General features: G+C 31.6%; 1 protein-coding gene across 1 annotated transcript; it reads right to left on the minus strand.

The window, feature by feature from the left end:
* Positions 1-5,163: 5,163 nt before the first annotated feature.
* On the minus strand, positions 5,164-11,694 carry LOC107852916 (serine/threonine-protein kinase BSK5). The gene is made up of 10 exons (XM_016697949.2): positions 11,234-11,694; positions 9,918-10,138; positions 9,348-9,483; positions 8,940-9,073; positions 8,752-8,857; positions 8,468-8,553; positions 8,168-8,356; positions 7,379-7,543; positions 5,969-6,082; positions 5,164-5,620 (listed from the first exon to the last, which is right to left on the minus strand). The coding sequence occupies exons 1-10, from the start codon at positions 11,313-11,315 to the stop codon at positions 5,378-5,380; spliced, it is 1,476 nt and encodes a 491-aa protein (XP_016553435.1). The 5' UTR covers positions 11,316-11,694; the 3' UTR covers positions 5,164-5,377.
* Positions 11,695-13,468: the final 1,774 nt, after the last annotated feature.

A 13,468-nucleotide genomic window follows, 5' to 3' on the forward strand; every position in this document is an offset into this window, starting at 1 on the left:
AGTAGTACGTATATATTGAATGGTACGTATATATGTGTATATATCTTCTATAGACGTATATATTTAACGTATACATGTGTATATATTTTATAATTTATTATATATATCATTATACTGTAGTATATATCTTGTAATATATGTTTTATTTAGAGTAATATATATATTTAACTAACGTATAGTCGTATACACGATTGCATGTGTAATTATGTATATGTGTATATATTTTTAAAATTCCAATGTAGTATATACTATATATATAGTGTATATATATTGTTTAACGTATTTAAAATGTATATAGGCGGGTATATATACTGTATATTAGAGAAAAAAATTTCTTTGGTTTCTGACCGAATTTTTAACCGATTTTGACCGAGTTTAGATGGGTTGGATTGAATTGGGTTAAGTGGGTTGATTCAGGATTGTTTTAAAAAAAATTACTGCTGGACCCGGAACCGGATCGTCTCATTTAACCAGGCCCAGATCCGAACCGACCCATTAACCGGCTAAAATTCATGGGCCGGTTAGGGTTGACCCAGTCCGGCCCACTTAAAACCCTTATTTTGAACATAAAAAACTTATTCTCGTGATTTTCAACTCTTGTACTCTCTTTAAGAAAAATACTCATGTCTAGAAAGTAAGAAATTTTTACTACCCTGCCCACTAAACAAATGTCTGGGAAAAAAAAAATAGCTCTGGAATGATTTTTTTTTGTTATGTAAGGCTCCATTTATCAAAATAGGGTAAAAAAAAGAAAAGAAAAAAAAATGCCTAATCAATGCCTTATAGGTTTTCTTCATAGTCGTCCAGTTTACATGCATTGCGACTAATTTCACGAAATATCTGTCATCTCCCACCAGCAACAAGTATCAAATTAGTCTATTCATTACGATTAGGATAGATGGAAGACTTATTGATTTTGTGAGACACTATATATCTAGCATCACCATGAAAAGGTAAACCCTCATCTAATAATGATTGTCGCAAATTGACAACGTATTGAGCAAATTGAGTTGTCATCCTCTTTCTTATCGAGTTTCTTCAAATCTATCAGATAGGATCTGAAGTAAGGAAACTCAATGTAGAAATGAATTGATCCCATTAAGCGTTTATATAGGGTTGATGATCCAGGGTGATATGCATGACACTTGTACAAACGCGTGAAAGGACACAAAAAAATAAATACTGTTATTTGCAACTAAATGACAACTGTCTTCTTGTCGTTACTTTTATGTAATCTAGATGAATTTACCATAGCTACTCCGATACTCATGTGAAACAAAATAGGAGATAAGTCCAAAAATTCATAATGAAACAATTTAAGATTCTTCAATTATTTTTCTCTAAATTAGCAAAATTTATTGAATGCACAAACTTGATACGCATCACGTTTTTCAATAATTTCAAGGCATCAAGCCTAAGGTTATTAAATAAGACAATTAAAAGCCTTTTATTTCTGAAAATATCTTTTCTACCCTAAGATAACTTTTTATGTCTTCAAAAATCCTTTTATTTAAATGTAACAACAGATTTTAGCTATGTAACTAAAAAAATTAAGTGATTAAGAATTTTAGATATCTTAAGTTAATAAGTGATGAGAACATAATACGAGTACTTTGCTATATTCTTAACTTTTTATTTTTAATTGAAAATTGTACTTCTAATTCTCTCATAGTAATACATAATTTTGTATGAAACTTTTATCAATTTTTAAAGGAACCAGAACTCTCAATTTTGACCACCTATTAACTCTAGCATTATATATGGACAAATGAACACGACATCCAAAAAGTGCTCTCAAAGAAACAAAATAGTAAAGAACAGATAAAGAAAATTAAGTTCTCCTTTCACTCTATTTAAAGAGACATTGTGAGAATGAGTATTGAAATAAAGAAACTAAAGTAATTTGAATATTAAAAGATAATGACATAATATTTGAAATTTCGGTAGGATAATTTTGATATTTAATTTTTAAAAATATTATATTACAATCATATTAAATTAATTCGGTATGGTTTGATATTTTCAATTTCAGTATTTTGTGATATGACATATCGGTAACAATAGTTTGTTCAACTTCGACAATATATACTCGTACGATAGAGTATTATGACTTCAGTTTTTTAAAAAAAATCTCAATCATATCATACTAACACATTACACATATAGAAATATATAGCAAACTTTTATTAATCAATTACATAAAAAAAAAAAAATCAATCAAGATAGAATGTCAAAGTTACTTAAGTCTACATATTTAGTTTTATACTAATACTAGATTGTATATTTATTTTTTTAATAACAAACAAAATATGTTAGTATTTTAATATTAATATATTATAATTTTATGATATTCAATATTTTGATATTTATATATATATATATATATATTATGATATTATGATATTCGATATTTTGATATGTTATTTATAAATATCATATATCAAAAAAAAATTAAAAAATATACCATATATCATATTAAATATCATAATATCAAAATTAGAATATCAAAATTTTAATTCAATATAATATTTTGATATATACCATATCATATCCACCTAGTATATGTTATTCAAGTGTCTAATGACTTGGTGCTATTTTCACTCTCACGATTCCGTTATATTCATAGTTTTATTTGACTTAATAATGGTTTCTATGAAAATTATTTGTACTATTTTTATTTTTGTCGTAGGTAATGACTAATCCAGTGGGGCAGCTTCTTGAGAACACTGATAATAAGTCCCCAAGTGACATGTTTTCACTACTAACAATAGAGTTTATTTTTTCACGGCATTTAATAAAAAAATCTATCCTATGAAATATGATTTTTTTATTAATTTCATTGAATCAGCTTATTAAAAAATACATCATGAAAAATATATTCTCATTGAACACTGAGAAACTTCCTAATGTTTATACTATTATTTTTTATTTTTCTATTAGTTCAATTAAAATATCTATAGAAATAACTTCTGGAGAATTTCAGTGAGAAATTTTAATAGAAAATAATTATTTTTTTATAGTGTTTATTGTCTACTACTATAATTTCTTTTTCCATTGATAATAAAAGAGCAATGATAATATCTCTTTCCTCAGAGATTTTTGGCCAGAGCCTTTGGAGCTACTTCATCGTGAATCATTATGTTGATATCAAAGGAAAAAATTATCCACCCCAATATTTACACTAAATCAATGAACACAAGATATGTGTACATATAATTCAATACGAGTAAGTGATATATATATATATATATATATATATATATATTGTCACTCTAATATAAACTCAAAATGAAAGTATAAATGTGTGGATCATCCAATAGGTGGCTTAACTTGCTGGAATCATATTTTATTGAGAAAAGACATCAAAAACCTTCCAAACTTGTTGCCAAAATTACTTTAGATTCTAAACTAATTGGACAATTATTTACCTCCTTAACAACTTTTAAGTGAATTAAATTCACCCCTTATGACTGACGTGGCAAAAAAAAAAAAGCAAGTGAATTTTTTTTTTTTAAAAGGGTCTACTATATATATATATATATAAAATTAAAAAAAAAATCAAGAACCCAACTTCATCTTCTTCTTTTACCCGCCCCCGTTCCCATCACCCCCTCGCCACCCCAACCCACCACCACCATCATCATCATCATCTTACACCTTTTCTTCAAAGTCTTCCTTCAATATATATTTCAAAAAAAACTCTACCAACAAACACAAAGCTGAAAACAAAGCAAAATTTTAATAAGGTTAAACAATTTTCATCTAATTCTTGCAAAAAATCTTTATTTTAGTTTATCTTTTTTTTTTCGATTTGCATAATAATAATAAAATGAATTTGCAAGTATTTTGAAGTAAAGGTTGAAATAATATGGAAAAACTTTAAATTGGCGTGTTTATGATTGTTCTCTAATGGTGTTAATGGGTAAAATGAAAAAAATTGGAGGAATTTCGTGGCAGAGGTGGGAGTTGGAAGGGGAGAAAGAGAGAGGGTGGAGGCATGGTTAAATATATATTTTTTGTTTTGTTAAAAAAATATATAAAAATAATATGTGTGTGGGATTATTTTTTTAAAAAATATTATAATTTCTTACGTGGAAATGACATGGCACTAATGTGGCACTGATTTGACAATGACATGGCGCATGTGTAGTGCACTATCCGTTGTGAGAGTGGAATTTTGATTTTGAGGTTGAAATTAATTCACTTGAAAGTTGTTAACATGGTAAACAATTGTTCGATTAGTTTAGAATTTAAAGTAAGTTTTGACAACAAGTTTAGGAGGTTTTGATGTCTTTTCCTTATTTTATTCTCAACTTTGTTTGATTATTATTTTTCTCACTCAATTAGGTAGTACTTGTTCCCACATGGTATGCTGGGAATTATCAAAAGAGACAAGGGACTTGGTGTGTGCTAGTTTATGGGATAATGTGTTCGAAAATAGATCTTATTCACTCCATGGTCTTCTACAAGCAAGCAAGTTCTTGATTCTTGATTCATGAATGTTCTGACATTTTGCAATTTGAGAAACCTCGAAAAATTAATAAATGCTACTACACGTACAAGAATATGTTAATAAATTGGCACTTGGTAATGGTATCAAAATAAAAGAAATACTCTTTTGTTCACTTTTACTCTTATACTTCCTCCGTCTCATTTTATCCGTCCCAAATTTTTTAATTTGGTGTCCCATTTTACTTGTCCGTTTTTACTTATCAAGACAAAACAATTTTTTTCTCATATTTTACCCTTTGCATTAATTACTTTTTCTTACAATTTTTTTTCCATATTTTACCCTTTGCATTAATTACTTTTTCTTTAAATTAAAATGTAAATATCATTTAATAGGAGTACTATGGTAAACTAGTCATGCTATTTATTATTTTTCGCCATCCCAATTTGGGACGAGTAAAATGGGACGAAGGGAGTACTATTTCAAAAATATTTTTTTCTTTAACATATCAAGAATAAACAAATAATTTTTGTTCATGTTTTACTGTTAACATTAACTACTTATTCCTAAATCATTTTATAAGACTAATACGTTACATCTATTAATAAAGGTAGTCTGAAAAAAGAATGCGTCAGACATTATTTTCTAGACGTGTCAAGTCAAATGTAACAAGTAAAAGTGGAGTAGTGCCATTCTCTGTGCTAAACAGCACGTCAAGCAAGTTGAAATTCCATTTCTATTAAGCAAATCAAGAACAAAAAGGCGCATCAGAGGCCAATCTATAATTCTCCAATGCCTTCACATGATGTGAGCACAAAATCAAAAGTAATATAGGAATAAACTATTGACATAACAAACTTTATATCACAAGCCCTTTAAATACAACAAACTTGAAAAATCAAGAAATGCAAATCTGCACATTTATTTTTAGTTTTTGTTCCTTTTTGCTTCCAACTTTGTGGCGGCTTTAAGTGCTTCTTGGGCATCATTCTCCATCCCAAGGCTAAAGAGGGCAACAGACTGAAGATAGAAGGCGGTAGGCCACTCAGAGGATATAACCTGAGCTTGCATTGCATCTCCTAACGCCTCTTGTGCCATGTCGCTCATCAGATAACACAAGCAGCGCCTGGTGTATATGGTTGGTGACACCATGGTCCCTCCATCATTGAACTATAAAACAAAAATAGCATTTGTGTGAGCCCCTTTTGTGGTCGTCAAAACAAAAATGAATGCAAATAGCTCGAATAGTTTAGGTGAGAAGAAATTATCCGTGTTCTGTTTTCCTTTATTGTTCCATTTAGAGCTAGAGGCATTAGCTTATTGCAGTTGTAAACGATGGCCTTTGTTTATCATAAGTACTTAAAAAGGCATTTCATTAACAGCTTTTTTCGAAAAATTAGAGAATATTAGTTTTAAGTCATTTGATAAAATGTTTACCTACGGAGGAGAAACTGAGTGATAAATGTTAAAGATAGACATGGATCATTAAGACAATAAAGAATTTTTAGATGGCTAAACCTGTGTATAGCATTCAATGGCAGTTGTGAAATCCTTGGCTCGGAAAGCAGCATCTCCTTGCTGCTTAGAATTCAAGGTTTCCTGCATCTGATTTGTCCACATTTGGAAAGAAAGCTGCAAACATATAAATGACAACTTAGGTGGCATCCTCAGATAACTGAAAGAGCAAGTTAAAGAAGAAATACTCACTCTACACACTAAGAAAGAAGAGCAACACGTTACTCAATGCTAAAGCTATGACCAGCACAACAATAAGGTCATTTTCTCCCTAATGATCGTCATATCACTCTACATGTCCTTTGCTTCTTGCATTAGGAATTCAACGTTCAAGTAAATGCCAACAATACATAAGCCTTTTGTAGCAAAGTATATTATTCATGAGATCGGGCATGCTACGAAAGCAATTAAGACAACCACTATTACAGGATTCAAGAAAACAAAGTTATTCATTTGGGACAGACCAAATTAAACATACAAGAGGGGGAGGGGAACTACGTAAGTTAACTATGAAAATACATAGCCCAAATTTATTCACTGCAGTGAGAGGAACTATCTTACAGAAGGCAAAGTTTGAGTTAAAACAAAAAAAGGGGAGAAATCAAGAATCTTTCTTACACCTTATAGAAGAGAGAGAGTAAACTGCTGTATTATTAAATTAAAAGATGTTATCATGTTTTTAGCCATTGTAGCACTGGTAGTATAAAAACGTGCCAATATAACATCAGCATATGTTACTTCTAATTGTTCCAGTAATTACAGCCATAACACAAAAGAGCTTAGAATGCTTACATATGGACAAGAATAATACAAAGGGCATGATAGTGATAGCATTAGAAGGTCCAACTGGAAATGATAATTGATGGAGATGGTGCACAAAACCTTTCTAAAAGGGAAAACACAATGGGCTCTTTCATGGGAATGATTATTAGAGTATACACATGATAACAAACTCTAATGACTATTTTTTTTCCTTTTTTGGTTGTGGGGTGGAGTCTATCCTAAACTGCCTCTCTATCTCTACAAGGTACGGGTGGTTGCGCACACTCTACCCTCCTCAGACTCCACTTGTGGGGTTACACTGAATATGGATATGCTTCTTGTTGTTTGTTTGTGAGGTGATGGTGTGTGTGTGTGGGGTGGGGTGGGGGGGGGGTTCAAAGATGATGTCAAGGAAATGAAAATATGGAAAAGCAAGCGACAAAATGAAACAAGTCGATGGTAACTAAGATACTAGTAGGAGAAACATGTTAAGAAATCGATGACAGGAGAGGTAATAAGATTAAGTACATGAGATCATGAAAAGAATACTTTCGCAAGAACACAGCTTCCATAATCTTAAATTTTGAGAAACACGAGGGACAATGTACATTTGGCAATCATTCATCATCACTAAATAGTAAAGGGACAAACCTCATTGGCAATTCCTTCATCGTCCTTGTACCCAGTCTGTACCAGTATCTCATGAAGGGCCGTAAGATCTCTTCTCAAACATGCTTCACCCGTTGTTGTCAACAGCAGTGGTTGGAGTGGGGTTGCAGTTCCATGTCTAATGCCCAGTAAAACATGTGATGGCACCTGGCATTACATCATTAGGAAGTATGAACCTCAAGCATTATTAATACAACAATTATTATTTCGTTTGAGCTAGCCCCACCCTCCACCCCCACGCCCAACCCCACAATATTCTCAAGAGCCAAGTGGTTTTTCCCACTTTTTTCCCCCTATGTGACTAGAAACAAAAATTTCAAGCTTGGAGGTGGGAGAATTCTATAAAGGCAAAGCACTAACGAGAACTTCCTTTGGGATTATTTTCCCAGGCAATTTCTTTTTTCGATCATTCTCTTATTGAAATGAAAAGAAAAGAATATAATGGGGGCATATCTTACAAAGCTAACTAGAACATGCTTCTTTTCCAAGAGTCAGAAAATTGTGTTCAATGTCACTCCACAATCATTGATGCACTTTTAAGTTCCATGAATAATTAATGACATAAACTAAGGTCGCAGGAGACACTTCTATACTATTGTGAGAATCTACCTCATTGAGAACTCAGACTACCAAACTTCAAGTGCCAGAGTTAAAGGAGAACGTATATTATACACTCACTTCAATATCATTATAGGAAAATTGGTTGCAACACTTCAAAAGTTGGAATGATCTCAAAGCAAGTCAATGGGAATACAGTAACTTTGTTTGTACCTCTGTTTCTTTCTGAATGGTTATAAGAGAATTAACAAGAGATTTTGCATTTGGCCTCTCACGTGCTTCATACTGTAAGCAACGGGTGGCTAGACGCACTAGCTCAGTTCCATCATCATTAGAAAAATCACCCTCCAAACAAGAATCCATCAACATCGACAAATTCTTCACCCGAATTAGATCAAGTGCCTATAGGAAGGTAAATACGATCTTTTAGTTAGATACTCAGATAATAGAATTACATCCTAAATAAATGGACTTAACACTAAGAAAAAGGTCCAACAATATTTCAAAACTTACATGGCTTGGAGGTATATGTTTTCCACTCAAAAGATCTAGCAACATTGTTCCAAAGCTGTAAACTACACTTTCAGATGTAACTCTTCCTGCCAATCATAAAACTCTTGTCTCAGCATTTATATGGTAGTAAAGGAAATTCCTGACTGCGATAAATTCACAAATTAATGAAGCTAGCTACATTTTTGCAGCAAATACTAGGATTGGAGAAATAATAAGTCGCCAGGAGTCCACAATATAGAACACTTAACTGAGTAAATAATAGTTTAGAGAAACAAATATTTGACCTGTTCGCATGTACTCTGGAGGAGTGAAAGCCAAGTTTGTACTATAACTTTTTCCATCTCTACTGTTCTTCATCAGGCCAAAGCAAGAGAGCCTAGGATTACCATCCTGCAGAATGCAAACTAAAGTTTCAGTCACACAAATAGCAACTTATTAGGGTTAATGAGCATAGGGGTAAAAGTAAATTTACCTGATCAAATAAGACTCGGTAAGCGTTAAGATCATGATATAATGATCGACCCTTACTGCAGCAATATTCCATAGCTTGAGCTAAGTAAAGAGCCACCCTCAATCTCATCGCCCACTTCATAGGTTGGCTATCCCCTATTGCATTTCAGAGTAAATAAAATATCAGCATTACACCTTGTCAAGATATACTACAATTAAGGATCCAGCCACCAAAGCAGCACAACAACAGTCAATTTACTCTTCGAAAACACAATTCTTTAAGCCCGTCATTTTCCTTGGATTGCTAAATCATGATATTCTACAATCTAGATGGCATCAGCTTCAAGGAGCTATAAGATAACGCTCCTACACTCCACATCATTCTTATAAGATTCAAGTATTGTTTAATCAAGATTTCGGCGAAACTCACAGTGAAATAAATGCTTCGCAAGGGTCTCATTTGGCATGAACTCTGCCACGAGCAACCTTTGTTCCCCTTCACAGCAACATCCAAGTAGATTTGCCAGTCTCTCACTCCTCAGATTCCCCACTATCTTAGCCTCATCCTATGCATAACATAAACAGTGTCCGAAACAAAGCTCAAATTCAAACTCGTAAAATAAACTGTTTAGAAAAAAACAAATTACGGTCCTGAAGCTGTTGTATACAAACATATATGAATCAACAAATGTGTTCTCTTTCTCTGAGCTCTTAGATAAGGCGGTCTCACACAATTCAACATGACTTAGTATTAGAGCTGGTGACGGATCTAGACACAATGCACAAGTTCCGGTAGCTTTTTCCTAGGCCTGTTTATGTAATAAGAAATCCACTAACTATTTGATGGTGAACCCAATTATTATTATATGTTAACTCGAGCTCTTGATGCATGAACCCATAAACTTCAAATCTTGGACGTGACTTTAAGTAAACAAATGTGTCCTTATGTATGATTACACATAATAATTTAATAGATGCAACAGAGTTTAAAAAAGCTAACCAAGAATTGACGAGAATCTGGCCAAGCAGACCTATTGAAGCGTTTAACAGCAACCCATTGACCATTCTCAAGCAAGCCTTTATAAACCACATTTGGGGCTTTTTCTCCATGTTCAGACACAATGTTATCAGCACAAAATCCATTAGTTGCATTCATCAACACATCTAAACTGAATTCAGTAAAACTTGGCAAAGCGTTTTTCCCATTTTCTCCCCCATTCTCTGCACACATTATAATAAACTTAGGGCCAGTTTGGCAATGAAAAGTTTTCACTTTTTTCTGAAGTTGAACTTTGGGAAAAACATAAAAAGGCCAGCCTGGTGCACTAAAGCTACCACTTTGCGTGGGGTCGAACCACAAACATTTATTATACGCAATCTTATCCCAGATTTCTGCAAGAGGCTGTTTCCACAGCTTGAACCTGTGACGTCCTAGTCACATGGTAGCAACATTACCAATTACTCCAAGACTCCTCTTCCAACTCCAGAAAACATGTTTGGGCATAAAAATTTTGAAAAAAATCTTTTTGTTTTTTACTTTTTTTTTTCAAGAACTTTCAAAAACAACAACAAAGTTGTTTCACTTTTTTCGCTCCAAATTATCCACAAAAATCCAAAAACAACTCTAAGTTATTTTATAGCCAAACACAATTCCAATTTTCAAATATCAATCGCTTAGGAAAAATACTTTTTTTTTTTTAATTATGAAACATGGCCAAACGCCAACTAAAAAGCAAACAAGAACGACAAATGGAATCAACAAATTCACACTAAAGGGCAGTCCGGTGCACTAAAGCTCCCGTTGTACACAGGCTCCAGAAAAGGGCCGGACCACAAGTGTCTCTTGTACGCAGTATTACCTTACATTTCTCACGCATTGGAATCAACCCATTCACACAATCACACAAAAGTAGATAGAAAAAACAAGGATTTTGTGAAAGAAAAAGATTAAAAATACCTCAATTCTCTGCAAAGACTATAATAAACTACAAAAGCAAATAAAAATAGAATCAAATTAAAGTATTTAAGTTGTACGGACTCTTCACTTTGGATACTGCACTGGTGTCAGATTCTCTAAAAATACCCTACTTTTGGAGAATTCGACACGTAACCAACATAGAAAAGCACATAAATGAACCAAGATCAGAAAATTTACATAAAAGCACTAAACTTGCTCGGACTCTATGCTGCACCCGTATCGAATTCTCCAAAAACACACTACTGTTAAAAAATCCGACAAGCACCCATAGACATTTTAATAGGCTAAGAAACATAGAAAAGCATATAAACAGAAACTTTATGAAAGAAAAAAGTTACCCAAATCAGAAAAATCATGAGGGGATTGTTTAAGACCGGAATGCCAGCAGCAGAAAGAGACTTTGGAACAACAAGCACCCATTTTGACAGCAAATTCTCCAAGATTTCTTGAAAAAACTTCAAAAGGGGGCAAAATGGACAGAAAAAAAGCTGTCTTTTTTTTTTTAAACTATATAGTAGTAAGATAATTACTATGTAAGTTGTGTTTGGTTGTTTTTAAGATTATATAGAGTGATAGAGAAAGGAGGATTTTGTGTACATTGTACTACTATTGAGGGAATATGTAAGTAAGAAGAGAGAAAAATGGGAATGGTTGAATGATGATGAAGCAAGTGATTTTTCATGTGTATTAACTTTTCACAGGAAAGACGTGTTTTTGCTGCAAAAAGGAATGACCTTTTCTTTCTTCATCTCCAACAATAGCAAAATTGTTTACGCCCTTAATCCCATTTTGATTGGTCACTTAATAAAAATAAATGTGTCATATTAATTAACAACAACACCCACCTAGTGAGCTTTGGGGAATTAGAATATACGCAGTTCATATCACTACTTCTAAAAAAAGTAGAGAGGCTATTTTCGATAGACCCCGACTCAAGACAAAGGAGAATATACAAAAATATCAAAAACATGAAACGTGATAAAACTAACATAGATACGACATCCATAAAAATATTGTACATTACCAAACAAAGGACACTAAAACCCTCCTAACTACTGACTACGATTCATCCACCTATCTTACCCCTCTATACTAGCATTTTTCTTTCAAATCTTCCTGTCAGGGTCATGTCCTCAATGAGTTGTAATTGCTTTATGTCATATTAATTAATAATTTATTAAATTATGATATAATTAATTAATTTTTTTTATTTTATCTCTATAATTAATATAATACACGTTTAAACAATTCTAATATCCATTCATATATCCAATAAATATCATTAATATGAACAAAGAATAAAATAATAAAATTCTCCGTTTAATTTATAATTTCTTAGTTATTATGTAAAATGAAATTTGCCCAACTAAGTGAGGATTTGATCATAAAAACTAAAATTTTGAAGCTGAAATTGAAATTATGTTTGTCCATGAATATAATTAGAGGTGTATTTAAAATTCTCATAACCAAATATCAACTTGAAGTTGTATTTGGCATAAAGTAAAAAACAAAAAAAAAAGTGAAAAAATTCTTATAATCAAACTAACTCTAAATTGAGAAAAATTCTTATAATCAAACTAAATCTAAATTGAGATGGGGAGAGTAGTATGTTACATTAAATTATTTTGGGAACTATCCAACAATGTTTGTTCACTTTATTAAAAATAAAGATCCAAAAATATTCATACAGCTTAAAAACCAAATAAATAATACATATGTTTCTATACATTTCATCCTTGCTATTAATATTATTTATCATCCAATAAATTTTTTAGACATTAAATTTATTATATTCAAATGTTATTATAATAAAGAATTTCTAGTATTTATTATTTTTTAATATGTGCGTCAAATCAATAGTGAATAAATATTGTTGGATGGGGAGATCGGAAAGTATGTAATCACAAGCTGAATGAGATAAGATTAATATTTTAGAACTAAGTTTGAGATCATTTTACACTTAAATTGTTTGACGGTATAAATTTGCACATTTCATTTTTAAATATGTGATGCTTTAGATAATTAAGACGGTATTAATGATTTGTTTTTCAATTTTATTCTTCATTAAATAAAATTATTTATGTATTGTTATGTCTTTGGTGTTCATTACTCGAGTCGAGTGTCTTTCAAAAATGGTCTTTTTACCTCCTTGAAATTGTATAATACTTAACAGTATATGCACACTCTACCCTTCTCAAAGGGTCTGTTGTTTAAATAATTTATTTTAATGTAACTTAGAAATTACTAAAAAGTTATATCGTTTTCAACGTATTTATTAAAAATAAATTAATAAAAATATCAACATTTATTTTCTAGAAATACATAATTTCTTAAGGGTACATCCTATCTAATAACATCATTTGTTTAGAAATGAATAAAAATTTAATTTAATAAAATAAAATAAAATATAAATTTAATTTTATATTTAATTCTCGAAAATCTCACTTTACTCGTACCAACAATAACTCCAAAATGTATCCCTCTTTCTCTCTCTTTATGTGTGCTGTTTTTGGGTTTCTCTTATTTCTGAAGTCTAACATTTCTGCTATAGCTGCATTTGAACTTCCTCTTTT

Source organism: Capsicum annuum, chromosome 10 (assembly GCF_002878395.1).
Source record: "Capsicum annuum cultivar UCD-10X-F1 chromosome 10, UCD10Xv1.1, whole genome shotgun sequence".
NCBI classification, from domain to species: domain Eukaryota; kingdom Viridiplantae; phylum Streptophyta; class Magnoliopsida; order Solanales; family Solanaceae; genus Capsicum; species Capsicum annuum.